Genomic DNA, 27,949 nt, shown 5'->3' with positions numbered 1-27,949 from the left:
AAAAGAATTTTTCATACTGAATTGTTATTGTTATGATCACTGTTTATTTTGTCATTTACAGGAAAGTCCGCTTGAGTGAAAGCAACAACAAAATCATTAGTCTCATGTAAATAATTGACATGGCCTGAAAACAATTTTTGTTACAGTTCAAACAGTTTAGCTAATTTCTCCCCAACATTAACAGTTCCCAGGAAACACTGTTGGTTGCTGCATGGAGAAAGAGATAGCGCACCTACACAAACTCAAAAATAAAATGAACAAACATCTTCACCCTTCCCTCTCATGGGTTCTGGGTGAAAACAATAAACTACATGCCATTAAACACCTGGGGTGATTAGTTGACACCACCCAAGTGCGGGTGCTCTCTCGACCAGCTGGTGCAGCCGAGACTAATCCGCTTCTCCGGTGGACTGAATGCAACCCAATCATTTCTAACAGACAACAGCAACAGAAAATTTCCTGTTAGTTCATTAACATGAAATGAAAATTGTAAAAAATAATCAAGACAGACGTATTTTCATGTTCTACCATTAAAGTGAAAGTTAAATGAAAATAAAATAAAATCCTCTCCAAAGCATTCCATAAAATATGCTTTCAGATTCTTTTTTATGTTTGTTTTGAGAAGCAACATCGTTGAAAATCCAATTATGTCAGGAAGAGTTCTGGCAGCCCCTTCTCCTTTATGTTACTCAATTCGAATGCATATTTTCACCTTTTTTAAAAATTGTGTGGAATCTTTGTTTGTGCCTATTGGTGTTCATATTTGTGTTCGCTTAGAAGCCGTTAGTCTGACACCACTGTTTTGCTTTTTCCTCAAGGGAAATAATGTGATCTTCAGTCATCTTTTGTCTTTTGCAAACAACATGGAGCACCTTCTCAGAAAAGACCTTCGGGATGAACTGGGAGACCTGGGGAGTCAGAATGTAAGTTAGATTCGATTTGATGCAGTCAGTTTGCAGTTGCACTCATTTCCATGCAGGTCATATTTTTGGTTGAATAAGTAACAACAAAGTACAATTTGTTTCTGTTAGGAGTCACATAAGGTTAGATTTACCTACTGTTAGGAATTAGTGAGGACTACATGAGGGTTAGTAATGTCATAATATGTAAGACCATAGAATTCAAAGAGGATGTACTTTTTGACATCCCTGTAAAGCAGACAGACAGAAACTGCTTCCTTTCATTGGTATCTTAAATTTAAAATGGCTCACATCTGTTTTTTCTATAGCTGTACAAGAGTCACGTTTTTTGTAGAATTTGATCTTCTTAATTGGGTCTTCTCCCTTCATTCCATAAGTCATGGTGGTGATCTCATTGAAAGAAGAAAAAACAAAATAAATTCTTAACATTTTTTTACCCTTTTAAAGACTTTTTAAAAAATTCAAACAATTGAAATGAATGAATGAAACTGTCTGGACTCACTCTTGCGTCAATATCGACAGGATTTTCATTAAGTGCTTGTGCCAAGGCTTTCACTACATCCTAGAAGAGAAAATAAAGGAAATTCCTCAGACCTGGATTGCACCTCAGAGCCACGGAGACATGGGACATAGTTCCATGTTTATTAACAGTTCCCACCATGGCAATACAGCTATTTTTATTGGCAGGTTATTTGATTGAAAAATGGGACCCAAAACAGACATAGAGAAATAGAGCTGTAGAAAATGGTAGCTTCATGCAACGTCTCTCAATAGGCTACTACATATTGTTACCTCTTATGAATCTATCAATCAATCCACAATAGAGACAGGGCAGCTTTACTTTCTATTCTGAAATACATAAATGTGCATCAAGGCTATTATTGATGAACCACCCTTAGGGTGGTGTGTTTACTTTCTTAGAGTGGACTGACTGCAAGACATACTGTAACTAGATAGTTAAAGAAAAAATGCAACACGGTATACACTTCTACACAATTTGTCTACATTCAAAAAAATTTAAAAGCAATGCAATTCATATCACTTAATATTTTTCTTTGTACATTGCTCAATTTTTCAGGTTTTCTGATTTGAATCGATTATTTCTTGGAATAGGAAATTTATTATAATGATCCAATTCTACAAAGACAAACGAGTTCACACATCCATGCACTCGCAAAAAATATGAAATAAAATCTTTTATGAACTGTAATAGCATGTATTTAGCATGTATACATGTAGTGTACATGCTAAATGTCTATGCGGTTTGGTTTATCTTGGCCAAACTAAACAATCTGTAAAAGTTTGAATTTCAGAGCACAAAACTAGTACTAAAATAAGGTTCAACCCAGGGGTCTCAATGAGGAGCTTAAAATATCATTTTTTTTAATAATTGATGATATTCAGCTTAACAGAAACATGAATTATTGTTTTTGTTTTTGAAATTGGTGATGTGTTTTCAGTTGTCTCATTTGTATTGGTATAAGTATTGTGATGATGGTTCAGGTACTCTATATCCAAACAAGGGCCTTATGTCCACCCATGTTATCTGTGTCAATTATTGGCTACATCTGTTGAAGACTATAAGAATGCTGATTTTGATTTTTTTATGTCTCTTTCAATGACTCTGATGAAGACACAGTAGCCTCTAAATGCATCAGTTTTATTTTGCAACATTAAAGGGCTAATTTAGCATCCATGCGCTCCAGACTTTTTCCTTTTGCAATAAATTAAATTAAAAGGAATGATGACCAATTAAGAGCAGTCAAGGATGTGCTCAAATCTGCATGTGTAATACACTCAAAAAATAAAAAGGGTACTTTTTGTCTTGCCTAATTTCTTTCTGTTTGCATTACTCAATTTGTCATGTTTTCTGCCCTCAGAAAATGAAAAAGTGTTAAAAACAGTTTGCATTAATCCATACACTACTTTTTTGACTCTTAATGATGGTGGTTGCATGCACACTATTAAGGGTAACACTTTACAATAAGGTCACATGAATTGGCATTAATTCATGTAGTTTTTAACATTAATTAACAATGAATAAATACATTGATTAAGCATGAAATGTATTAGTAATTAACAAATATATTAACTAATGTTACACAATTAGTTATGCATTAGAAAAACATAGGATAAACTTATAATTAGTTAACCATTAACAATACAAACTCAGTATGAACTGGCATTAACTAATGTAGTTGTTAACGTGAATTGTATACAAATACATTAACAAAGCTGTACATATACATTTTTCTGTAGTTAGTAGTTAACAACTACATTAGTCAATGCCAATTTGTGACATTATTGTATTACCCTATTTAGTATGTGACTTCAACTGATTAAGTACTTGTGCAAGTAATTAACCATTTGAAGTTATATATACTTAATGATATTGAGTGTAATCACTGTCCATAATTTTATTCAGTAAATATTAAGATTCATTTTTTAAGTGATTTATTTTTGTTTGCATTGCTTAATTGTTTGGATTTTCTGCACTAAAAAAAATTAAAAGCAGTTCAATCGATGTGACTTTTTTCTGTTTACATTACACTATTTTTATTTTGGGTTTTCTGGGTTGACTTGATTTTCTCTAATAGAATATACTGATCTTGTTTGAGTCACTATTAAGTGAATGAACCTACTTAAAAGCAAAGATGACTCAAAAGCAATTAATTGCATTCAACAATGTTCTCAATTGTGCGTGTACAATGTAAGGTGTAAATGTAAATTTTTCACTAGTTGAGGAAGACACAGCCCATGGTTCTTGAGATTGTGAATGCTTTGATGTCAATTGTAAACAAAAAACAAACAACTGACTGAAACATACATATTTTGTGTTATGATGGAGTAAGCCATTGTACTAATTTCATTAGGCATTTATATTTTATAAGTTATATTTTTCAATATTTATTGGCCGTTTACCATTAATTATTTAAATGTACAAACAAAGCATGCATAAATGAAAGGGTCAATTGCAGTGTACTACGCAGACGTTTAAATGTCAGGTTTAGACCTTTAGTCCACAGAACTGCATTACTATTGAAACAGCTCATCCTCGTTTTACAGATTTGGATAGCTGTTCCAGTTGTAATACAATTCCGCTGAGCACACTACAATTAACCAAACTTTTTGCCTTTTAAACTATAGTTTAATTTCTTTTTTGTATGTTGGATAGAATGCAAGTGTACACAATTTCATATCATTTTCATATCATTTATTTTGTGTTTTCCAGTGATGTGAATGTGACAGCACAAGGATCGTGACATGTTTGGTCCTACTTGGGTTTCGGAAAAAGTGTTTTTGGAAGAAACGCCATTTCTCTTCACAAAAGTGCCAGACTTGTAAAATTGTTTGTAGCCGGCAATTTTTCCTCGCAAGCTGGTTATTTGTTATAGAAATTTCACACAGTTTGTCGTAAAAACAAATACTTTTTGTCCTTTTTGCGAAATGTGATTTACAAGTTGGCTTGTGCTGGCTACTTTAATTTAAAAATGGAAACGATTTTCCAATTAAATACTTTCATTGCATTTTTGCATATTCTCCCTGTGTCGGTGTAATTTTCCACTGGGCACTCCGGTTTCCTCCCACAAGCAAAAGACACACGGGCTAGGTTAATTGGAGAGTATAAATTGCCTGTAGGTACGAATGTGTGAGTAAATGGAGTAATTTACTTTGAGACAGTTGTTGCACACAGTATCATTAAGTATTTGTAAGACATGGAAATCAGTGTTTTTACACATAAATTAATTATGTTACACTAACAGAAGTTTTGTGTTATTTAAAGAAAGTTATCTAAACATAATTAATAAAAGAAAATTTCATTAACAAGGGAAAGCTTAGTTCTGTTAAAGTTACAAATACTTAATAATATTACATGAACATGCTCAATAACAATTTGTTAAATAAACAAGGAAAAGTTACATTGGTTAATCTGTTGAATCACAAGGAATTATTCTGTCAAAGTCATGTTTACTTAATAATTTTGCATGCAACCACTGTCCATAATTGCATTTAGTAAATCTAAAGATTCTTTTTTTGAGAGCAAAGTAACAACCATGTTCAAGCAATGCTTCAAACACATAAACATGTTCATTCATATAGACACAGTACACTGTTTAATGTATGTATGGACACATATGAATGTCAGTGCTCAAAACTGATGATGAAGAGCATACTATTATTCATTACTGCGATATCATATCTGCAATTTCATCATCAAAATGTACAATTAATATTTATACATCTTATATTTTATATTCTATATTCTATAGTACATATCGTATATTTTATATTTTATACTCTTATCATTCCTAGTATAATAAGTACTCAGTGATAATCTTAATAAGATACATGAGGGAAAGACACAAATGCATCATTTTTAATCTGCATTCTGTGCTGTTGTATTCAGTACATTTAAAATTGTGGTATATAACAAGGCAGCAGAATGAATTTCCCATCAGAAGCTATAAAATAATGTTAATGATCATGTTTTAAATGTGTGGCTTAAAAATAGCATGCAGTGTACAGGGTAGTGAACATATTCAGAATACCCAGGATACCAGACAGCTTTACCTAAGACTTGTGTGGTGGAGATTTACTGATTTACCTCTGAGATCTCTCTGTGTCTCTCACCCAGACGAGTCTCATAAACACACTTGTACAGGTCACGGGTTTGGATTCTCTTGAGGATTTCATGAGCCACTTCGCCTCCCGGTTTTTCGCTGTTCAGGATCTTCTGGTAGATCCCATCTGGGTAATGGAGAAGCATTAGAAGGGGACTTTTGAAATAAATCATGTACGCATCAGACATCCACTTCAGTTTCAAATATTCTTATTTAATGTTTTATCTTCTTAATGTGGATAATTTAAATTAAGAGGCAAATAAAAAATAAAAAATAAGGTGATGCACGAAGCCGTATGGTTATAAATGACTTCATAAGTAATTAATCTAAACGCAGAGAAAGTCTTGTCCCACATAATAAAAACAGATTAACTACACAAAATGAATCAATTATAAATAAATATAGTTTTACAGAGAAAAATAAACAACAAAAATACCTGTCAGATTTAGGAAATCTGTCACTTTACTTTTGCGTGCACAGTCTGAAATCTTCAGGGTTGCATCAGCATGAAAAAAAGCATCCACTATCCTGGAAAAAGAAAATTAACCCAGTTCAGAATTAGGTTGAAATGCTGGAAAGTAATTGGGTTCATTCTAATTCATTATTTCCTCTCCTTGCATCTGTTCCTCACATGCTTCATTTGTTCCACCCAATGGATGACATGAGGAAGAGATGCCAGGGTGAGATATGAGGACAGAGGAAACAAGGCAACAGGTATTAAGCAAATGGAATGTTCGTGCTTAGTCAAGCATCAGTTTGACGCCACGTCAATTACAGACATGGCAGACGTGGAGATTCTACGTATTTGTACTAACTAAATTATTTGTATTTGGATAAAACTGGCAGTGGGTGTGATTTTTACCACTATAATCACTGGAACTGCTATTAAAGCATATTAAAGCATTAAAGTCATGGTTTTACAAAGATATCAAAAATAACTCAATTTTTTCACAACAGGTAGGCTGAATTATCTTTTTAAAGCCATATTTAACAAACAATGACTTATATGTTATATAGCCATAACAGGCTTTTATAACGCTGAGGTAAACAGTCAAATCAAGTTTTGAACATAGGCAGAATAGTTTTATAGATCAAAACATAGTTACTCATTCTTACTCTGAACTGTATAGTACGAACTGCATTAACACCACCACCACCCCTACCTGAGGGACACTGAAGTCAATTTTAAACTGAAAAAATGCTTTTATAATTCAAATAATATTTACTCATCTTCATTGTGGACTTCTAATGAATACAGAATGTAAATCATTTTTCATTTTTTTTTTTTGTTAATACTTTTTCTTACCCCTTTGTAGAAGTCCCTCTTTACCTGTATGTTTTATTTGCATAAGCTTGGATAAATTTTTTTTAAAATCAAAAAGCTTCCCTGTGTGGAATAAATCTTCCACTAGTATGCTTTTACTCAAACTTCCCCAAGTTGAGGGCTGTCTGGGTAGTGTAGAATTATAAGCACTCGCCTACCACCGCAGAGACTTGGGTTCAATCCCCGGCAGCGGTACCTCCGGCTTATACGAACACAATTGGCAGTGTTCGCGGGTGGGAAGCTGGTGAGGGTATGAGTCCTGATTGTTGCATTAGCGAGCAGGGAGGGAGATAGCGTGAACCTCCGCATGCGTTACGCTCTCCCAGTGAAACTCCTCGCTGTCAGGTGAAAAGAAGCAACTGGCAACTCCACATGTATCGGAGGAGGCATGTGATAGTCTACACCCTCCCCAGACCAACTGGACTGTGATACACACGGGGAATTGGTATAATGACTAAACTGGGGAGAAAATGGGAGAAAAATGGAAATAACAAAAAAAACCAAGTTGTATTTTGTAAAGACAAGTGTGCACATGAGGAGTCTAGAGCAATGGGGAGAAGATCTCGTGCAATACTGAAAAGTTGCTTGGAGGAAACACTTGTTATGGGGCAGGCCAGATATTACATAGACACACATGAGCCAGAGCTGCGTGTGTCATTAACCAACAACCTGTGTCTGTACAGTTTGAACTCTAGAAATGCCACATTTTTTACCAACTACTACCACATCGCTGACGTCAGATGTTTCTAGCATTACACAATCAATTTCTCCACCAGCAACAACCTAATTTCACAAAGGTTACAAAACCATATATTGCAAATAATTTTTCTTGAGGACACTACTGAATCAATTTCAACATTTGTATTTCTAATTTTTAATTATATTAATTATAGCAGTTTTGTTATATAGGGTAAGGGGAAAAGTATCCAGGCATATTACGGGAACACTGAGAAAAACGTTAGAATGTGCATGACAAAACTGAAAATGGAAAAAGTAGTTAAAGAAATACAAAATGCAATACTATTATCGCCGCCAGCCAGAGCCTGGAGGGGATTATGCGTTTAGTCGTGTGTGTGCGTGTGTGTGTGCCCGTGTGTGTGTATGTGTTTGTGTATCTGTCCGCAGCTAATCTCTAACCGGCCGGTAGGGGCTGCAAGTGATCAACAAGTGCTTCGCCTGGCAGAGATCTGCACTCTACTGAGTGCACTCTTCTAGTTTAAAAAGTAATTTCTTCAATCATAACAAATTGAGCACATTTCTCCCTCCCGTCTCCTTGAAGTGCACAGTCGTAGTACAGTAGCTTACGCATTGTCACTCTCCTCTTATCAATTCTGCAGAGAACACAGCTTTTATGGTTTGCTGGAACCCCACACAGACAAATTGGTTACATTTCACACAGTTGTTGTGTAACTGCTCTATCCAGTTTATTCAAAGTCTTAGTTTCAGGGAAAACCTGAAAATATGCTGGTGGCAAGTCTATTGTTTCTATAACTACAGTGTCCACAATTATTAATCTCCACCATAAAGGTTATTCAGCTCTATGACAAGATTGCAGTGAATCAATTTTGTGTGATTATATGTGCTAAATTATTTTTGATAGCGCTTGATTGGGAAATTTGTATTTAAGTGCCCATCATTCAGTTGTTAAACAGCATAATGGAGTAGACAGCAACATGTTCGCACCTGGGTAAAAGCACCTGTGGTCTTTTTACTGAGGGTCGGGGGGAGGGTGTTTGATAAGAAAATGGCACATACTGTATTTCGATTTTTTTCAAATTTTAAAAATGCAGTGATTTTAACTCCAAATATTTATGAAAGTCATGGAAGGAGGAGGATATAGCACTTACAGCTATATACATACATAAATATACGTACATTGTGTCAATAGCTTTGACAACTTTGTGCTGGCAGGCTTTCTGATGGATGTTGTTTCTTGTGTGGTAGAGGTCATAAATGTGTCCCACCTCCTGGAACAATAGCACATGTAAAAATGTCTGTTATAATGTTTTTTTCTGTTAAATGTTTGTTATAAGGATATTTGTACTGTATCAAATAAATCTTTTTATTTTCTGTTCTGTTGGTGGGATTTTTATATTTCTCACTGACTTATTATAGAAAATGCACTGCAATATTTATATTATAAAATAAAAAATACAAGATAAAATATACCTGCAAGCAGTGTTTATGGGGCAAAGCAGCCACACAGTCACCATGAAGTTCATGAACATACAGCCAGCACTGCACTGATATGCAGTATCAGTCCCAAAGTCATAGAGTTGATGCTAAATGAATGTCATGTGCATTCTCCAAATTGTGGGAAAATGTATCAACTGGTTTTAAAGTTGTGGGAAAACGCTTTTAATAGCATTCCGAACAAAGGTAAACTGTTGGGACCTTTTTGTATGTAGGTTCCATGGTCTTTGAAGTATGAGAATATCATATTTAAATATTATATTTCAACATAGGTTCTTCTATAACACAGAGCAATGTGTAATTGGTTTTAATTGGTTTGTGACAGCCAATTCAAGATAATGGCCCTTTGAGAACATACAGTGTACTCCAGAATTATTGGCATTGTTCTTTCTTGGGTCTAGATCTTTGGTCTTTAGTAATCCTGTATGCAATATTTTGTGCAAATCATTGAGTCCTCCCTGGAGTAGAATTTTTTTTAATGAAAAAATAAAATAAGGAAAATGCTGCACGACAGACTGTATGGTTTGAGTTGTTCTGTGTGAGGAGTGTCTAACCAAGTTAGCAAGATATTGCTCATTGGCTGTTTGAAACACCTTTTGTTTAATCCAAAAACAGAAACAGAAAAAGATTTAACTTCACTGTTATAGGTTTTCTATGTATCAAGCATACCTTGTCTCTCATGCAGATTTGCATCTCACCATTGCACACACACACACGAGCGAACTTGAAGAATCGTCTGCAGTTGAAATTGTTTTCAATGCCAAGGTGGTAGCAGTCCCTGCAATGCACAGGATCAGTTTAAACAATTACAGATTTTAAAAATCTGAAATGGACTGAGCAGTTATTTAAAGTAGCAACAGTAGCATCTGCAAATAAAATCATTTGGTTGTGTATAGGGACTGTACTCACCTGGCAAAGTAGTCCATCTTGTCCACATCGATGCCATTTCTCTTGTTGGACACAATCTCATAAAGGAAAGTTTTGGGATGCTGTTTCTGTTGAATGGTGATAGCAATGATGATGATATAATAATATATGATGATTAATAATAATAATAATAATAATAATTATTATTATTATTATTATTATAATGGTGATGATGCTGCATTTGTGGGCCTGTGTTTTGGTATCATGCAAAACTAAACAAAAAATGTGGTGCAGCATATTATAGGGAGGGAACCTAGGAAGGGAAGATGTGTGTACATTCAGTTCTTCAGCGTTTTTTACCATACAGATCCATATACATTAACCATAGATCAATGAGGCCAAATGATGCCAGTCAATAACAAACAGTGTTTCTGCATGATCCCTGTATCAGCTAATCATTTGGAGGTTATATGCAATATAAAATATCGTGTCCGTTAAATTACATGCATTAGTAGTAGTTAGTAGTCTATGTAAGTTAGTTTGGGCACAGTTTAGTTTGTGCCACAGGCCACTCTCATGCTGCAACCCTTTGAGCTGAAGAGCATGATTACAAACCCTGAAGTACATGTCTGTATCTTACCTCATCACGTGGATCAATCAATTCTTTGATGAAGGCAAGATTTGATGAAGTCATGAATTTAATGAATTTATTATACTCATCATCCCTCTCATTATCCTGTTTTATTTCAATGTTTTTGATCAGTTCCTCAAGCATGATTTGGGATCGCTGTTCATGCTGGAATAAAAATATATAATTTAGTCTGTAAGGGAAACATGCCAAAAATTCTTTCCTAAAACAAATATTTATGTTGATTTTTCTTAAAACAAATAGCTTACTTCCCCAGCTATCAAATTATTTTTTCATTTCCATGATGTAATGCCTCCTCCCACAGTGGATATTTGCGTGCTTGCTTTCATATTAAAACTCAGAAATACAATGCAGTGGAGACTGGTAGTATCTGTAATGCTCTTATTAGTTAGCTACTTGCAGAAATACAAAATGTTTCCAGTATTTGAATGCTTAAAACTGTAGAGAAATGCAGGGGAAAATAATCTACTACAAAGCAGTATCTGAAAAAAAAGTGCTCGCTGGGATATCCAAACATTTGCTTCTTTTCATCTGTGCCTTTTGATAGCCTGATCCCTGACTCACTGAGGAAGCTCCTGATCACTTTCATGGGACAGAGACAGAGGATAATCAACTCATTGGATGGCATGTTAAGGTGATTTTTGCAAAGCTGCCAGAGCACAGTGATCTGATATTTGTGCAAAAAAGTTTTATTTTTCTTCAATATATACTGCTGACATAGTCTTGGGTCCATATTTCTGTAAAAAAAAACTCTGACAATGGTTACTGGTATGGTGAATAATACATAAGGGGTCATATATTGTAAGATAATAACTGTAAGATTATTTTCCCTTAATAAGACAATAAGACAGACAGGATATAAGGAATAAGACAGGATATAAGAACATTTTATTGCATACCGTCCAGCCTATCGGATCGTCCTGTGTATCCTCTGCTGAGAGCTTTCCTTTTACTTTTGGAATGAACTGATCATCAAACAGGTGAGAGAAGGGGCCATGACCTAAGAGAAAATTTAAAGTGAAATAAATGTGACTTATTCACAATATTTTTTTAAAGCGCCCTTCAGCACCTCAGGTGTTTTATTGACCTGTGAGAGAGAGCCTCAGGCCAGCCCCACTCACACAGGCGTGGCAGCTGCAGTGGCTCAGTATAAGGCCTAGGGCTCAGGCCAAACGGGGACAGTTTCTTTCCCTCTGGACCATTTCCTCTACCCCTTTTTTCAAAATCATAGTGTCTTTTATTTTCATGTTCTTACTTCTGTGAATAATTTCTTTGTTTAGGTTCAAGGAGTGAAAAAAATAGTTGGGATGATGAGTCATTGAATAATTGATGTAATTGCACAAAAAAAATCCCACTGTTCACATTCAAACAACTCTAATATCACCATCTGCATGTCAATATATTTATTTTTCTGGAAAGGGTTTTTGCAGCCTTTGTCACTGGGAAAAAATACACTGTTCACATTTGGTGTCAATCCCAATAAATCTCTGACTTGCAGGAATAAGATGAATATGATGTGTCATGGTGAGGTGAATATGCCTTGTTTTTGCATTTAATTTTGTTTCATTAACTTCATGTCCATATAAATGAAAACATTTTTTGCACAATAAAATCCAAATTAGTTGCAGAAAAGTTACAGTGCTTATATTTGAACTGTACTTATACACCGCATGTTACTTTATCAGCAACCGTAAGTGAAGTGTTAAGAATATTGATCCCCCTACCAGTGTGGAGATTCACATATGGTTTGAGAGTTGTCAAAGGTTTGATACCTCCATTCTGAATCTAACATCACTAATCAAATATAGTCAGCCAAGTGTTTTACTGCATCTTGTTTGTTCACCATGTGACACAGTGACCACCCCAGTACTGACACACCTTGTATTCTACATATTCACACGTTAAAACAAATTAGACAATTAAGACTAACTAACTTCAATAAAAGTTTAACAATGGTACCACTGAGAACTGAGCCTGTTGTTGTCTGTTTACATGATCTGCCTGCTGATGTCTGGTTACAAGCGCAGGTCCATCACAATCTCTCCACGCTGCTGTTTTTTTTTAAGCTCACAACGTGAAACCCCTGATCACTCAGTACTCACCCAGATCATGACAGAGAGCAGCAATCTGCACACACAGCCCTTCCTCCTCAGTGATCAAGACTTCTTCTTCAGGTTTTTCAAGTTGCTTGAGTTCAGATTCTGCAGGGTTATAGTGCCAAAGTGTCAAAAAGATGTATTGTTTAAAGTTCTCCAAGTGCACAATAGATTAGTGCAAAAGGGTATTGAAATAAAATGTATTCGGGTTCCAGCACATGTTGGGATCAAGGGAAATGAAGCTGTGGATATATTAGCTAAGGAGGCTTTACCAAATGAGGAGATACAGGTAGCAATTCAAATAAGTAAAGCAGAAGCAAAAGGTGCAATATGGAAGAAAGGGATACAGAAATTGCAGGAGTGGTGGGATAGAGATGTGATAGGAAGTCATCTATACCAAATTCAGAATAAAGTTGATGCAAACAGAAGAAGCATTATTGGAAACAGGAGAGATGAGGTCATCATTACAAGGTTAAGACTGGGACATTGCATTAAATAAAACATTATATTTCGTTGAGAAGTAACCTACAAGGTGTTTGTGATTACTGCCAGGTAGAGGAGACTGTGGAACATGCTATTATCAATTGTAGTAGGTGCCAAAGGGAAAGGGGGAGTATGATGGAGGGTGGGAATAGAGGATATGACTTTTAAGAAGATGTAAAGACTTAAAGCAGTATAGAACAGCATGGGAAGATGGATAATTTTTAATTTCATAAAGAAAACTGGACTATGGGAAAGGATTTAAATAAATATTCAGAGACACACAGTAGGTGGCGGTAATGCAACAATACTGGATGCCAACCACCGTAAAAAATTTTAAAAAAGAAAAAGAAAAGCTAACAAGAAGAAGACGATTCTGTAGGGTGGTGCCTGAAATTGTGTGTTTAATTTTGAGTGTCACTCCGTACTCACTCAGATCATCAACGACAGCAGGATTCTGTTCCTGGTTGGCCAAGTCGTCAAGTCGCTCCTTTAGTTCTTCCTTAAGTTTTTGAAGTTGCTCCTTGAGTTCTCCCTCAAGTATTGCAAGGTGCTCACTGCGTTTTAAGTCTGTAGGTTGGTGTTAGAAATTGTGTTTTTAATGTTGAGTGTTATTTCATGTTTTCCCTCCAGTAAGTAATAAAAATGTAACAATGACGTTATTCCGAGATTGCTCATGGAAGGGGCTTTGGTCATTGCTGCTACCAACACAAGCGTCACAACAAGCAATGGGACTAAAGTATTTCATAGCAGTGAATTAAATGAACCCCAACAACCCCAATAAAGTTCCAGGCTTATAAAATGAAGTTCAGGTACTTCACTGGCAATATAATTTCCTGTAAATCTGCAAATAAATAACAAATAAAGTTTGTTACAAACTTTCATTGTTTGGTTCTATTTTTTATTATATCGATGCTTAGCCTACAACATATCATAATTGGCAGGGCTGAGTATGCGGGAGGAATTCAGGGCAATTAGAGGACCACGCGAGCTAGTTACGTAGGCACACACCTGGATTATGTTACGAATCAGTCCAGGATTTAAAAGTGTGCTGCTTTCCACAATAGGCGTCTCAGACCGGGGATCCCCCCCACGACGGCGAGAGAGAGCACGTAAAGGCAAAGACAGGCTGAAAAGCGACGATTTATGATTTCATTTATTTTGTATTTGTTTTTATTTTAACCCAAATGCAGTGAGGGTAATTGGCGATGCGCTCTCTCTCGCTACTAAAAATAAAACGCCGGAGTTATCCGGAATTCTCCCATCTGTCCAGCTCTGCTGTCCCTACCGGAGTTGCCACGGCGTGTGACATAATTTGGTGCCGAAACCCGAGAGGGAGCAGTCTCGACGGAAGCCGAATTTGCCTTCGGCTGCATTCTGGGGATAGAGGTGTGTAGCATAAGGGTCCACCGGAGAAGCGGATTACTCTCGGCTGCGCTGGCTGGTGGACAGAGCACACGCACCTGGGTTGCGTTAGCTAATCAGCCCAGGTGCTTAAGTGTGCTACTCCTTACAGTTCGGGGTCGAGACCGGGAGCTCACACCGAGAGCGTGGTTATGATTTTCGTTTTGACTATTTTCGCTAAGGCGAACTTCCTTCAACAAAAGTTAAACAGCGGTAGCCTACAACTGAACTGAGCCTGTCTGTTTACATGATCAGCAAGCTGATGTCTCGTTACAACCTCAGATCCGTCCTTGATGATCTCTTCAAGCTGCTTAAATGTATATATTTTAAAGCTCACAGCGTGGAACCCTGATCGCTCCGTAGCCTACTCACCCAGAGCAGCAATCTCTTTACGCAGGTCATCCCTGACACGGTCTGTCTGTCGTCCAAGTTCCTTGACTTCTTTCTGAAGTTGTTTGACTACTTTCTGAAGTTGTTCAAGTTTATGTTCAGATTCTGTAGGGTGGTGGTAGACATGGTTTTTAATTGAGTGCTTTCATATTTCATGTTGTTCCTCCGGAAAGTGATAGAAATGTAAATGAAGTTATTCCATGGTTGCTCATGGAAGTGGCTTGTTCGTTGCTGCTACCAACACAGGCATCACAACAATGGGACTAAAGTGTTTTTTTTTTTTTTTTTTTTTTTTTTTCAGTGAATTAAAGTGTAAATGCAAATCCGTGAATGGCTCAAGACTACATTGTATGGGATTACTATGGCGTGTATTAAGCATCAGTGACTGTATGAGAAATAAATTGCATTGCAATATCATACCAGACTAAACATTTTCATTAGTTCCTATTTAAGGATTGAATGGGTGGAATTCAATGTATTACCGGGCTCTGAGGTGCTGGTTCCAGATCCTTCAAGATGTCCTGAAGAACCTGATGTAATGGCCAATAAATGTTTTAGTTTAATTGCATATCTCTTCCCCCAGTTTGTGGAAGAAAAAACATTCTCCCACTAGAACATCCCCTTTGAATCGGAGTGAGTCGCTCCTGAAGCATTCCTTCGCTTTAGAGAATTCTGTTACCAATCGAATATTCTGCTCTCTTTAGGTTCATTTGTATCAATTAACATATAGCGAACAACCCCAATAAAGGTCCAGGCTTGTAAAATGAAGTTCAGGTACTTTACTGGTACTATCATTTCTTGTAGTCTGCATAGAAAAACGGAAATAAAATTGGTTAACTTGCATTGTTTGGTTCTGTTTTTTCACAAATCGATGCGTACAATACATCGATACCTGGAACAAATGCCATTTCAAAAGTTTGTTAAAAAAAAGAAAAATGCATAATTCAACTTTGTAGCCCCACTAGGGAATTGTCAAACGAATAGCTTGAAACCCTGCTATTAGCCTACAGCTGATGCTTGCCCAAAATCAACTTCATACATATACATTTAGTAATACTAATACAGCCTTATTTACTATATTAACTTTATTAGCAACATGCTTGTAATTATCTCATCGCGACCCATTAAAGCCAATGGCACAGACGTTGCTTCATACTTTCAAACTGCTTTCTCAATGGCTATTTTGCGTCCTGCGACTTGGGTTACAACTGTGAATATGAACGGATTCCTGTACGTGCTGATAGCGACCACCCTTTCTCATATTAACTTCAAATACGCAAGACAGGAAGGACACTTATACAGTATGCTAGCAAATATATGTCAAGTTCCATTCATTTATATGGGGTGGTCGATACACGTCCCCTTAGCAACCAAAAGCTAGCACTGGACCACCTCTGACTTATTTGCCGGCACAGAAAAAAAATAAAGTATTGAAAAAAAAAATCATGTAAGGATAACCAGGACATTTTCCCCTACATAACTAGGTACAGGTTGTTACCGATATTTCGCCTATTTCATATATAGTTGCAAATCAGTTTACGTTTTCCCGTCTGTCGAACGAAGGTGGTCGAATAGGTGCTCTCATTCTAGCACTAACTTTTTTGTTTCAGGTAACAAACATGATTTGGCCAGCAGCCATACCTCCATGCGCTCTGCTCCTGCCTAATGGCTGAAGCTAAGCAGGTGAGGGCTTTGTTAGTACTTGGATGGGAGACCACCAGGAAATACTGAGTTACTGCTGGAAATGGTGTTGGTGGGCCAGCAGGGGGCGATCTTCCCTCTGGTCAAATAAACCCCAATGCCCCAGTGCAGTGACGGGGACACCGTCTTTCGGATGAGACGTTAAACCGAGGTCCTGACTCACTGTGGTCATTAAAGATCCCATGACACTTATCGCTAAGAGTAGGGCGTTCCCCGGTGTCCTGGCTAAATCCCAGATCTGGCGCTCGCAAACTTGCCACCAAAACCATCCCCAGATTTAACTGGCTAAATGAATGTTCTCTCCCTCTCCACCTTCGCTAATGTGTGGTGAGCTTTCTGGCGCAAAATGGCTGCCGTGCATCACCCACCTGGGTGCTACACATTGGTGGTTGGCTACACATGCTGCCCAGCACTAACCTCAGTTTGTGTCTCATGTAATCATCGTTTTTAAGCAAAGTCATAGAAAGTGTGCACGTTTTACACAGGAATGTGCATGCAACCAGCCAAGTAACGGTTCTTTTCTTCGACTGGTAACCTCAAATAATACTGGCTAGACACCGTTTTAACTAGCTAGCTAACATAATTCTCTTGTTATTTATTTTGCTTGTTATCAGAAATAGTCTAGACCGGGACTCTGTTGTTATTGATTGTTTGCGGAAGTCTGCCGGAAGTTAAGTTAGGGCCAGAACACCGCACATGCGCAGTAACGTTTGTTTATGTTGTTACCGTTGAAAGCGTCTATGAAATAACACACACAAAAAAGATGCATGGGATGCTATTACTTGTTCAGTGAACGCTGTATCCAGAGAAGGGCACACAACTGATTAAGCAAGAAAAATGGTTTGATGTCAAATCTGGGGCACAAAAAAAAAAATGCTGGTGGCAGTGGGCGCAAGGAATTGCGTGTTATGCATTCAACTGACAAAGCGCTTCTCGTCACATTAATAGGCTACCGCTAATTAAATCAACCGGCAGTTGACGATTTTGATTATACTGTGCATGTGACTTCAGAAACGATGAAATGTTTCGGGTGTGGGACTGAGGGGCACTTAATTCTTTCGTGCCCGGAGAGAGCCGGTGGGAGCTGCAGCTGATTCTGCAGCTGAGCCGCCGCCTGCCAAAGCCGACAGAGGAGCCTCTCTACCGGACGAATCGCAGAGAAACACGCATGATTCACAGGAGGAAAACGCAGATGAAAGTGATCAAGAGAACGAAGTCGTGGAAAGTCTAACTAGTCAGCCAGGTGAGCAGAAAACACAAACTGAGTTAAAAGTAAATATTGCCCACACCGCGACTAGAGTGGCGGAATCAGTATTGTTTGATGAGGAAGTTATGATTGATGAGGAAGTTTCCAAAAAAAAAAAAAATTCCAGAAATCAAATCAAACAGTGATTAAGTTACAAAAGTGTCAAAGAAAAACCCGACGTGTTCTTCCTCCGTTTTCTGCGTGTTCCTCTCTGCCTTGTTTAAACGCAGCTTTATCATTAACACGTGTGACATAAAACTGGGCTCTTTAAATACGACCGAGTGGGGAGACTGAGCTGAATGAGCAGGTTAGTGGTATTATATAATGTGGATGTTTCACACTGTAATGTAGGCGTTACTTAGTAGTGTAATAGTTTTGTAATAAATGGGCCCAAAAAAACGGTCGTTTATATAGACAGGCACAGAAAGAAAAATATCGTTGATTGTCTTGATTGTTTGGAAGCGGATGCGGTAGGTACTTTCATTAACATGTCATTTCATCTATGCAACATTTTAAAGAGAGATGAATAAACAGCCCCCACGAACGCTGGCTATTAACGGAAACTTTGCTTGAGCAAAATCAGCAGGTTGCTGGTCAGCAGCTAAGATAGGATTGAATATTTCCCACATACATAACGTTTTATTCAGCAGCGACTGGTGAGCTGAAAATAGGTGGGGCGCAAAACTTTCCTTTAAACTAATCATTGATCTCAACCTGTTTTCATTAGTAATTTTCCTTTATAATCAAGTGTGCCAACGATCGGATTAATCACATGGCGAGTAGCCTAACACGCAGCGTCTTCATACCGTGTTAGGGAGATTAAATCAAATTCAATTTAAAAAATCCGTTTTAATCACCAAGTAGTCTACACTTAACAAACAGGATACACCAACCGTGCTTTTCAGAATAACCAGCAAAAACAAAACCTGCACTTCAATTTTGTTTTCAATCTACGCATTGCAGATATTTGCCATGAACACGAGTGCGGAGAAAGAAGTGCATGTATCCGCAAATAATGTTGATTAAAAATGTGCACAATTTCGTACTGCAAATGAAAATAAATGTTGGCTATAAGGCCTAGGCTACTCGCTAAAACTACCTATTTGGGGAGAGCTGGCAATATATGACAGTATTGAGTAGCCTATTTTGTGGATTAATTGTACTGATACTCAGGGGAAGATTACGCCACTGCTTAGTGATTAAAACGGATTTTTCTAAATCGCATTTAGCATTTAATCTCCCTAACACAATGCGAAGAAGCTGTGTCCCTTTCCAATGATTAGTCAGATGTTTGCATGCTTGTTAATCACTGAAAATGAATTAAAACAGTTTGAGATCAATGATTAGTTTAAAGGAAAGTTTTGCACCTCACCAGTTTAAGAAAGATAGATAAAGGTGGAAGAAAGTGAGGACAAGAGGAGGATGACCGATTATTTTTTCGTAAAAAAAATTCTCAGCATTAATGACACTCAATAAACTTGAAATATAGTATGTAAAAGCTTGCATCAATAGTATACATTCTTTTTAAAACATTGTTTCCTTAATTACAATTATGTGCACAATACATTAAAGATACAACTATTTTGAGCTGAGACATTCATTGGTCTGTACCTTTTTTCACCCACCTCCCACCAGATCTCAGGGTCCACCCACCTCCCTAATCCCAATTTAACCCCTGGTTTTACAGGAGTACACCTGCGAATTGATCCTGTTGCTCTCTATTTGTATGAATAGACTGCTGATGTCTGGTTATAAGCTCAGATCCTTAGTGATCTCTCCACACTGCTTGTCATTTTTTGAAAGCTCACAGTTTATAAGCGCTGATCACTCAGAACTCACCCTGGTCATCAGAAGGAGAAGCATCCTGCTGCTTCAACTGCTCCAGCCGCTTCTTATACTTGGTGATCAAAGTTTCCTTTGTCCCTACAGAAAGTTCCAGGTCCAGTTTGGTGTCTTCCTTTGGGCGATACCGTTTGTTCAGTTCCTGAATCAGCTCACTTGCCAGATGTGCCACCCTACCGCCGGTGAAGGAGACATTTAAACAACAAATAAAACTGGTTCTGCTGTGGAAAGCTGGCAGCAAAGGTGAGCGCGTAAATATGTAGCCTTACCCGATGGAGTGCTCAAAGCGGTTGTGGGAAGCCCCCGGGTATACAAAATAGACACTCCCCATCTGCCTGATGTAGCGCAGCCTCTGGAACTCAGGTGTGTCGATGATGCGGACCAGGTATGGATGCATCTCGATGCTGCCATGGATGGGGTCATTGAAGATCTGAAATGCAGGAAAATCATTGAATCTATCTGCAACAGGACAGTGCTCAAAGCGAATTAGTGAAGACCAAAAATAACAAAAATTCTATTTTTTTTATTCTAACTTGCCTTGTATGGTTTGCTTGTTACTCCTGCCATTCCTGTACAAATACAAAAACAACCAGGTGAATTCAATCAAAGAATTTCTTGGTTATACTAGCCTGAGCCGGGGCAATAGCATTATATATTGTCTCACCAAGCACACGTGGTAGCCCAGCATCGGGCAGCAATTGGAAAATGAAAAAATGCCACTGTCACATGATTGTCTAGTAGGATGTGTCAGTCGCTGTGGGAGGATTATGCTTATGTGCACAGGTGGGGAAAGTGTTCCACAAAGTCCCGTGATCTTCCCAGAAGTCTGTGAGAGTGATGCTGTAGTTAGCTTGGAAGCAGGGTAGTGCACTGGTAAGGAACTGGTCTGATAACCAAAAGGTCATAGGTTTGATTCCCCGGTAGGACACTGCTGTTGTACCTTTGAGCAAGGTACTTAACCTGCATTGATTCAGTATATATTCAGCTGTATAAATGGATGCAATGAAAATGCCATGTAAAAAGTTGGATAAGAGCGTCTGCTTAATGGCTGTAATGTTGTATTGGATCCAGTGTTGGAGCAACTCCTGTTCACACACAGGCATGCTACAGATAAAGGGACAAACAAAGAGTCTGTCAATCAAACCCATTTTGAGATGCACTCAGTGCCCGTCAAAGTAGGGGAGCACCTTTTATCAATAGAGACAAAAAAGACCATATTTTTAAGCATGACCAATTTCAACTGATTGCATGATTTCAGCTTTAAAATACAGGGGAAAAACAGGCACAACAAGACAGACACACCTTTACCTGTTCAATTCCAAAAATAAAAGTATTTGAAAGAAAGAAATAAGCTGGTAGGCATTCTCATGTAAGACAAGGTGCAGCAGACTCCATTAAGTCAGGTAAAACCAGCCATGTTGAACAGTTGTGTTCTTTATTTTTATTTCTCTTAATAAAATGGCTGGTGCTCCCCTGTTTTGATGGACATCAGTGTGTCTCAAATTGGGTTTGATTGACGGTCTTTCTGTTTGTCCCTTTATCTGCAGAATTAGCTATTAATTAATCCCTTTAAATGCTTTAGGAATTGTTATTACTCAGATTATCCTTGGATAATGGTAAGCATGCTTGGTTCTTCTGTAGCAGATTATTTTGTTTCATATAAACCTGTACCTCTCTGAATGAAAACAGACACTCAACAACAATGTAAACAAAATCATCTTTATTTCAATACATGGGTAGTTCAGTAGATCCGGCCTTGTCTTTAAAGCGTATCGGGCTATAAGTTTATACATTTCAAGGGTATTTTTCGCAATTCATTCCAGTCATGGGGGGCAGAAAAATTATATGAGGAACAACCAAGGGAGCTATTTGCTAGGGGGATACTTAGGAGTATGTGTGTGGAGGTTCAGGTATTGTACATGGAGGAGGATGTATGTAAGAGCTGTTCCAAATAAGGAATGGTCAAAGCAAAAAGGGTTTTTTATATGAGAGTGAATCAATGAAGTGTACATCTAGTATGCAACGAAGGCCAGTTCATGGAGGAGTACAGGGTGCAATGACAGGTTTTAAAAGCCGCCATAGTGGCAAATCTGATGGCAGAGTGATACAGGGCATCAAGTTACTTTTGGGCATATTTTCAAGCTGATCTGTAAACAACATCTCCATAATCAAACAGGGGTAGGATGGTCATCTTTACCACTATTGGCAGAGTAAGTGAAAGATGAACGGTTGCGGTACAGAGAGTTGAGTCGCTGTTAACTTTTGACTGTAATTTGGCTAGATGTGATGAAAATGATTATGTGCTGTCCAACCAGATTCCTAGATATTTATACGATGTGACCAGTTTTTACGGGGTGTGGAGCAGAGATGGGGTTGTTCTTTTCAAACCACATGACTTTAGTCTTGAAGCTGTTCAATGTAAAATGCAAATTCATGAAGGCTTTTTGACTAAGGAGGAAACTATACTGAAGAGACCTTAAAACTGAATCTGAGGAATGAGGAAATAAAGAACAGTATCATTGGCGTGCGTGTGAATGTGGGACCTAAGATTGAGACTTGAGGTGACTTGTATGCAGGATAGGATACCGTACATTTCAAAGAAATTTATACGTTGCTTGTTTACAAGCTTCTCAAGAGTTTTCTACACACATGGTAAGATGGAAATAGATGGAAAACAATTCAATTCAGCCTGAGCCCCTTCTTTAAACAGTGGATGTACTGTGGCTGTAGGAGTTTCAGCAGTATGAAATGACAGATTAAAAATACTATATGAGAGAGGGGCTGCAATGATGGGAGGTGCTACTGTTAAGAGAAATGGATCACAGCCATCCAAACCAGCTGACTTCCTGGGATATAGAGTCAAGAGTTCTTTTAAAACCTGGGATTCAGTGACAGGTTCCATGGAGAAACTGTAGAGGGGCTGGCATAGTAATACAGATAGGCTGAGCAGAAGCATTCTGAGCAGAAGCTATAGAGCTGGGTGAGTATTTTGACGTGGCTTTGTCAAAGAGAAAACAAGAATTGATAAAGGACTGGTTAAAGAGCTCAGCCATTACCCTTCTTATCAATGACAACAGAGCCATCAGAGTTCATTGAAGTGGCTGGGTTGGAAGCTTAATAAATGTCACAAAGTAGCTTATTAAAAACACTCTAGCTTCAGCCATACTATATTCTGTCATTTGCAGCATACAGTACAACTTAGTTGCATACTCTGCTACTACTAGTACATTCTGTCATTGGTGGCATGAAATACTGTTAGGTTTAACCTGTCAAGGGTTTGTCTGAACTTTTTACTGGCTAGCAATCCCAGCAAGCATGCTGCATCAAAATTATACAATCTGTTAGTCACTAAAAGACTGTGATTACATATATTTGGATTTTTTGGCATATACACATAATAAAGCACCTGAAAAATACTTCTGATAAAAAATTTACTTGCATATAGTTAAAACAGACACTACTTGGCAGAATCTCCCAAATATTTATCTCCTGATTTTCGTTAAAGATGAAGAGAGGGTCATTTTGAGTGTTTAACCTGAAATGCCTTGCTCAAGCTCTGACGTAACCACCTAAAAAACCTGTGTTACATTTAGACTTGCTCTTCCTAAGCAAGCAGTGTTGAAGCACAGCATGTACATTCGATCTATGCACTCAGTTAACGATCAAAGCAATGACAATAAAGTGACACCATGACATTCTTTTATTGACAGCACCCTCATTATCATAAGGACAAGGAATTATATAAATAAATGCAGAAATGAAAATATACAGTAACAGATTAATCAAGAAATAAACAAATACCGAAATAGATGCATACAGGAATAAATGATGAAGGAAATAAATAAATACAAAATGAGTTGAGAAAAGAAATACCCATTTATGTCAGATTTTACCTATTAATCTATTTTTTTATTTTTTTATTGTCTATTAAATTATTTATTTATTTCTCTGTACTGTCATTCATTTTTACATTTTTATTGTACTTATTTATTTATTCATTTATTATTCTTAATTAAGGTCCTTCATGAATCTCAACAAAAGATTTGGAAAATAAGGAAATAAAGTGCTCATTCATGTCCTCATTCGACACCAGCTGATTGTCATATTTGGGAACATCTGCACTCAAATACTTTTTGGAGTTTTGGAAAGGTGCAGCTGAATTCACTCAATCAGGTGAAACCGGTTGTGTTGAACAATTGTGCTTTTAATTTTGATCTCACCTGTTGATTTGGTTGGCACTCCCCTGCTTTGATGGGCACTTATACAGTAAACAGTGAAAGTCTCCAACAACATGATGGAACCCAATCCAAGAGGGAGGCACTTGACATTGAAAAATATGAAACAAACAGGTATAAGAAGACAGGCACACCTTTACTGGGCGATGGCACCTGTCCAGGCAACACAATAAGACAATGGCATTCTCACAGGTAACAAAACTGAATAATAATTCAGGCGGTTCCTGCAATGTTCTTTTTCACGCCCAGTGATGTTAAGGGGACACACAGGAAACTGCATTACATTACAAACACATAACACTCTTTTCTAGAACGATGTATAGAGATGGAGAATTTTAGTGTAACTCTCTATTCTGTCAGCCAGTTTCAGATAATTTGTTTAATGGCCACAACTCTAATAATCCTAAACAAAGACTAATCTTTATTACATATTTGCATGGGTTGATTTGCCAACAAACATACAGTTTTTACTCATTGTACCTTGTCTTCAATGTTTTTTTTCTCAGTGTTCCTTAATTGATGTGTATGACCAAATTTGTGATTTTAATTTGCCACTTTTCCTCCCATTCCTTCAACATCTTCCAGTTACAGGTCATTTAAATTTTATTATTTATTGGCAGTACAAGTTTGAAAGGAAATTTCACAGTGACAAGAGTTGACCCATATAAGACTATAGGTGAACCCTACTCCTACAAACATACACAGCAAACACATCCTTCCACACTCCCTACACAGAAACCAGTCCATTGAGGCACAACATCTTTTTCATAGAAGGCTTAGGTGCAAGCATTCATCCTCGGTGTGATGATACTCTGATGACTGTGATGACCTACAGAAGGAGAGTCTTACCCTCTGTTTTGTGAGGAAATGAATGCCCTGTGTTTCTCTGCGGAGACATTAGTGTCCTGTATTCTCTGGGGACATTAGCGCCCTGCTTTCTGACATGGGCTTTTATAATGACCTGAGTGTCCTCCTGTGGTCTGGGGGACACTGGTACCCATTGTTTTATGGGGACTTGACACTGCTTGAAAATGAATTCCTTTATTAATCCCTTAAAGTACCATGGCCATGAAATCAGACACTGGCATCTAAAAACAACTCTTAAATTATTGCTCTTATTGGTCACTGATTCAAGGTACACTAGTATAACCCCACCCCACCCCCCCCCCCCCCCCCCCACCCACCCATTATCAGAAAGCTCTGGTTGAGAGTAGAAAATCTGTCTTTCCAGTACATCAGTCAGGCCTCTTTTTAAAATCATTTAGCATGACATTAACAGCAATCACTTATTTGGATTTGTCACATTCTACCCCCTCGAAAGACATAAACATTCTCCTGCCATCCTCCTGAGGCCCAGCCATCTTAGAAGAGCTTGTGTTTCACCTTTTCCACCTTCTCACTGGGATGCACCTTCCATCTCCTCTCTTCCTCATCCTCATTGTCTTCTTCATCTTTGTCAACAACCCAGCTCTGTTTCAGAGTGGTAAGCCTGGGGGCCATCACATCACCATCCTGAACACAAAAAATACAAGATAATCCTGAGTATAACCCCACATATCCCAGTCTGCAGGATAACCCCACATATCCCAGTCTGAGTATAACCTCACATATCCCAGCCTGAGTATAACCCCCCATATCCCAGTCTGAGTATAACCCCACATATCCCAGTCTGAGTATAACCCCACATATCCCAGTCTGAGTATAACCCCACATATCCCAGCCTGCAGGATAACCCCACATATCCCAGTCTGCAGGATAACCCCACATATTCCTGCCTAAGGAAAAAGCACTATGATTCTCTTAAATGCAGGCATACTATGCCTATTTTACCATTAAGATTCATGGAAAGTAGACAAATATGAAGCAATGTTCCCAGAATTGCCTATTGTATGCTTTGAAATACTTTGTAAACCATTATAAAAACCATAAAAACCCGTTCCAAATAGGGTGGCCTCTAAAATATTCACCTGTGAGAACTATGTTAATGATTAGAAATGCAGTTAGTGATGCTTAAAAACTTTTAGCACACCCAAGTGATAGTCCATCGATCACTTATTTTTAACCTCTTCCCATGAATAAATATCCAGTCGATTAATGGGGACATAAAGACATTTCTAAGATAAAAAATTGGCCAAATTTTTAAGTTGCAGATAGAAGCACCCAATTTATACTCTTTGAGATCTATATTTGATTTTGATTTTAGATTTTATTTAGCACAATTAAAATACAAAACAAAAACAGAAGAGATCCAAAAACAGTGAAATAGTGCAGGAAGAGGCAAGAAACCCGAGGGGCTTATACATGACCTCACCCTAAATAAAACGACAACTCAACAAAAACATACAAAAATAGATAGAGCATAAATAAATATAATCGTCTCATAAAAAACACGTTTTCAACATACAAAAATGGCAAGTTACCTGCACCTACAAAGCACTGTCTATAACTCATTCATTTAAACTGGCAAAATCCAGGCCTACCATTAAAAGTATTGATGTCAAAATGACAAAGTAGCTGTCTAAAAGCATGAATTTTCTTGGTCAAATGTATCCATGGTTTTAAAGTAGAAGATAGGTCAGTAAGCACAGCTGAGCTCCGGTTGTATCCACATGGCCTGGCGATATTATAGGCGGTTAATGAACGTGTAGATAATGCAATCTATACGTTCTGTGAACGCTGGGTAGACGTGGCGCAAAAGCAATAGTTGAAAAATAATGGACAATTATTAGTGACCAAATAAGCATGTATAAGAAATTTGCATCAGGTGGGATTTGATCCTGTGACTCAACAATCCGTAGACCGTGACATTATCACTGATAAAATTATCTGATAAAATTATCATTTTGATTGGCTGGTGTTGGTGAAGGATTGGCTGGTGTACGTAAAATAACCAATGGGGAGACATATTCTTTGTGGGCTAGGAGCATTTCTGGCAGGAAAAAGGAGAAAACGCAAAATCCCCTTAGTTTGGGGCTTTATTGTGTGGACATGTGAAGTTGCTTATGAATTTTGTCTTTTGAAATGGGGTCAGAATGTACAGAAATGAATGTTTTTAAGGGCTGAGAGTCTGTGGCTGTTGCGGTTATTTCTGTGGGAAACCCTGAAAGGTGCCAAACACTCCGGTGCTGTACAGGTATGGGGCATGCCCCGCCAAGGCGTAACTTGGCTGGATGGCATACTTGCCATAATAATCTAAAGGGGGCTGCCAAGAATTCAGACCCATGTATAGCTTTTTGAAACGGGCAATGGCAAAATGGGTTTTTAAAAGAAGAAAATTCAAAATGGCTGCCAGAAAGCACCAAGCTTCCTACAACTACTAGCGTGATTAGGTGACCAGCAAGTGAAATGTAAATATTCATGCCCCTAACACACAATTTTCTTCACTATGATATCTATATGTAAGAAAGCATTGATAAAGATAAAGACCTTATCTAATATATAGATAGAATGAGCATCATGTTTGGAACAAAGACTTATTTTTATTGATTTGGCTCTGTACTCCTCAGTTTTATATTTGGCTTGCCTTGGCTTGCATGATCTGTATGACTTTGTGTCAAATTCAGTGTAAAATATGGTTTTAAGAGTTTTAGACGTAAGATGATAAGCTAGCAGCAGAGTTTCGTTAGACTGCTGAGACCGTAACCAACTGCCGTTTGTCACCACTCACACACAGCGACCACTTTTGTCTTGGTTTTCATGATCAGTATGTATCAATGTCAAATTCAGTGTAAAATATAATTTCAAAGCTTTTAATTGTAAGACAATGAAGTAGTACCAGATTTTTGCACAGGTCTAACTTCAGCAGTAGCTATCTCAGCAGTAACATTACCACTATTCAGCTCTTATCTGTGTAGCCATGCCCCTCTGTCTGTTATGGCAGTGCTGTGTGAATGCAAAACAGATCTGGCAGATAGTCTGGCAGTGCAGAGAGTTCTGCTGATTGGTTGATAAGATTCACACGCAGTGAAACTTCCTTTGAT

The 27,949-nt window shown here is 37.8% G+C and overlaps 1 protein-coding gene across 1 annotated transcript; it reads right to left on the bottom strand.

Moving 5' to 3' along the window:
- Positions 1-27: 27 nt before the first annotated feature.
- Positions 28-27,504, bottom strand: LOC118211397 (deoxynucleoside triphosphate triphosphohydrolase SAMHD1-like). The gene is made up of 18 exons (XM_035388575.1): positions 27,493-27,504; positions 25,353-25,481; positions 20,004-20,164; positions 19,732-19,907; positions 15,428-15,475; positions 14,928-15,050; positions 13,584-13,721; positions 12,678-12,776; positions 11,475-11,575; positions 10,567-10,722; positions 9,969-10,054; positions 9,729-9,837; positions 8,742-8,833; positions 5,979-6,070; positions 5,527-5,669; positions 1,423-1,482; positions 1,212-1,310; positions 28-908 (listed from the first exon to the last, which is right to left on the bottom strand). Exons 1-18 carry the CDS (start codon positions 27,502-27,504, stop codon positions 774-776), a joined length of 1,959 nt encoding a protein of 652 aa, XP_035244466.1. The 3' UTR covers positions 28-773.
- Between the last annotated feature and the right edge of the window lie 445 nt (positions 27,505-27,949).

This window comes from Anguilla anguilla, chromosome 13, assembly GCF_013347855.1.
Source record: "Anguilla anguilla isolate fAngAng1 chromosome 13, fAngAng1.pri, whole genome shotgun sequence".
Lineage (NCBI taxonomy): Eukaryota > Metazoa > Chordata > Actinopteri > Anguilliformes > Anguillidae > Anguilla > Anguilla anguilla.
Note: the sequence above shows the minus strand (reverse complement) of the source record. Positions and strands in the feature narration are given on the sequence as shown.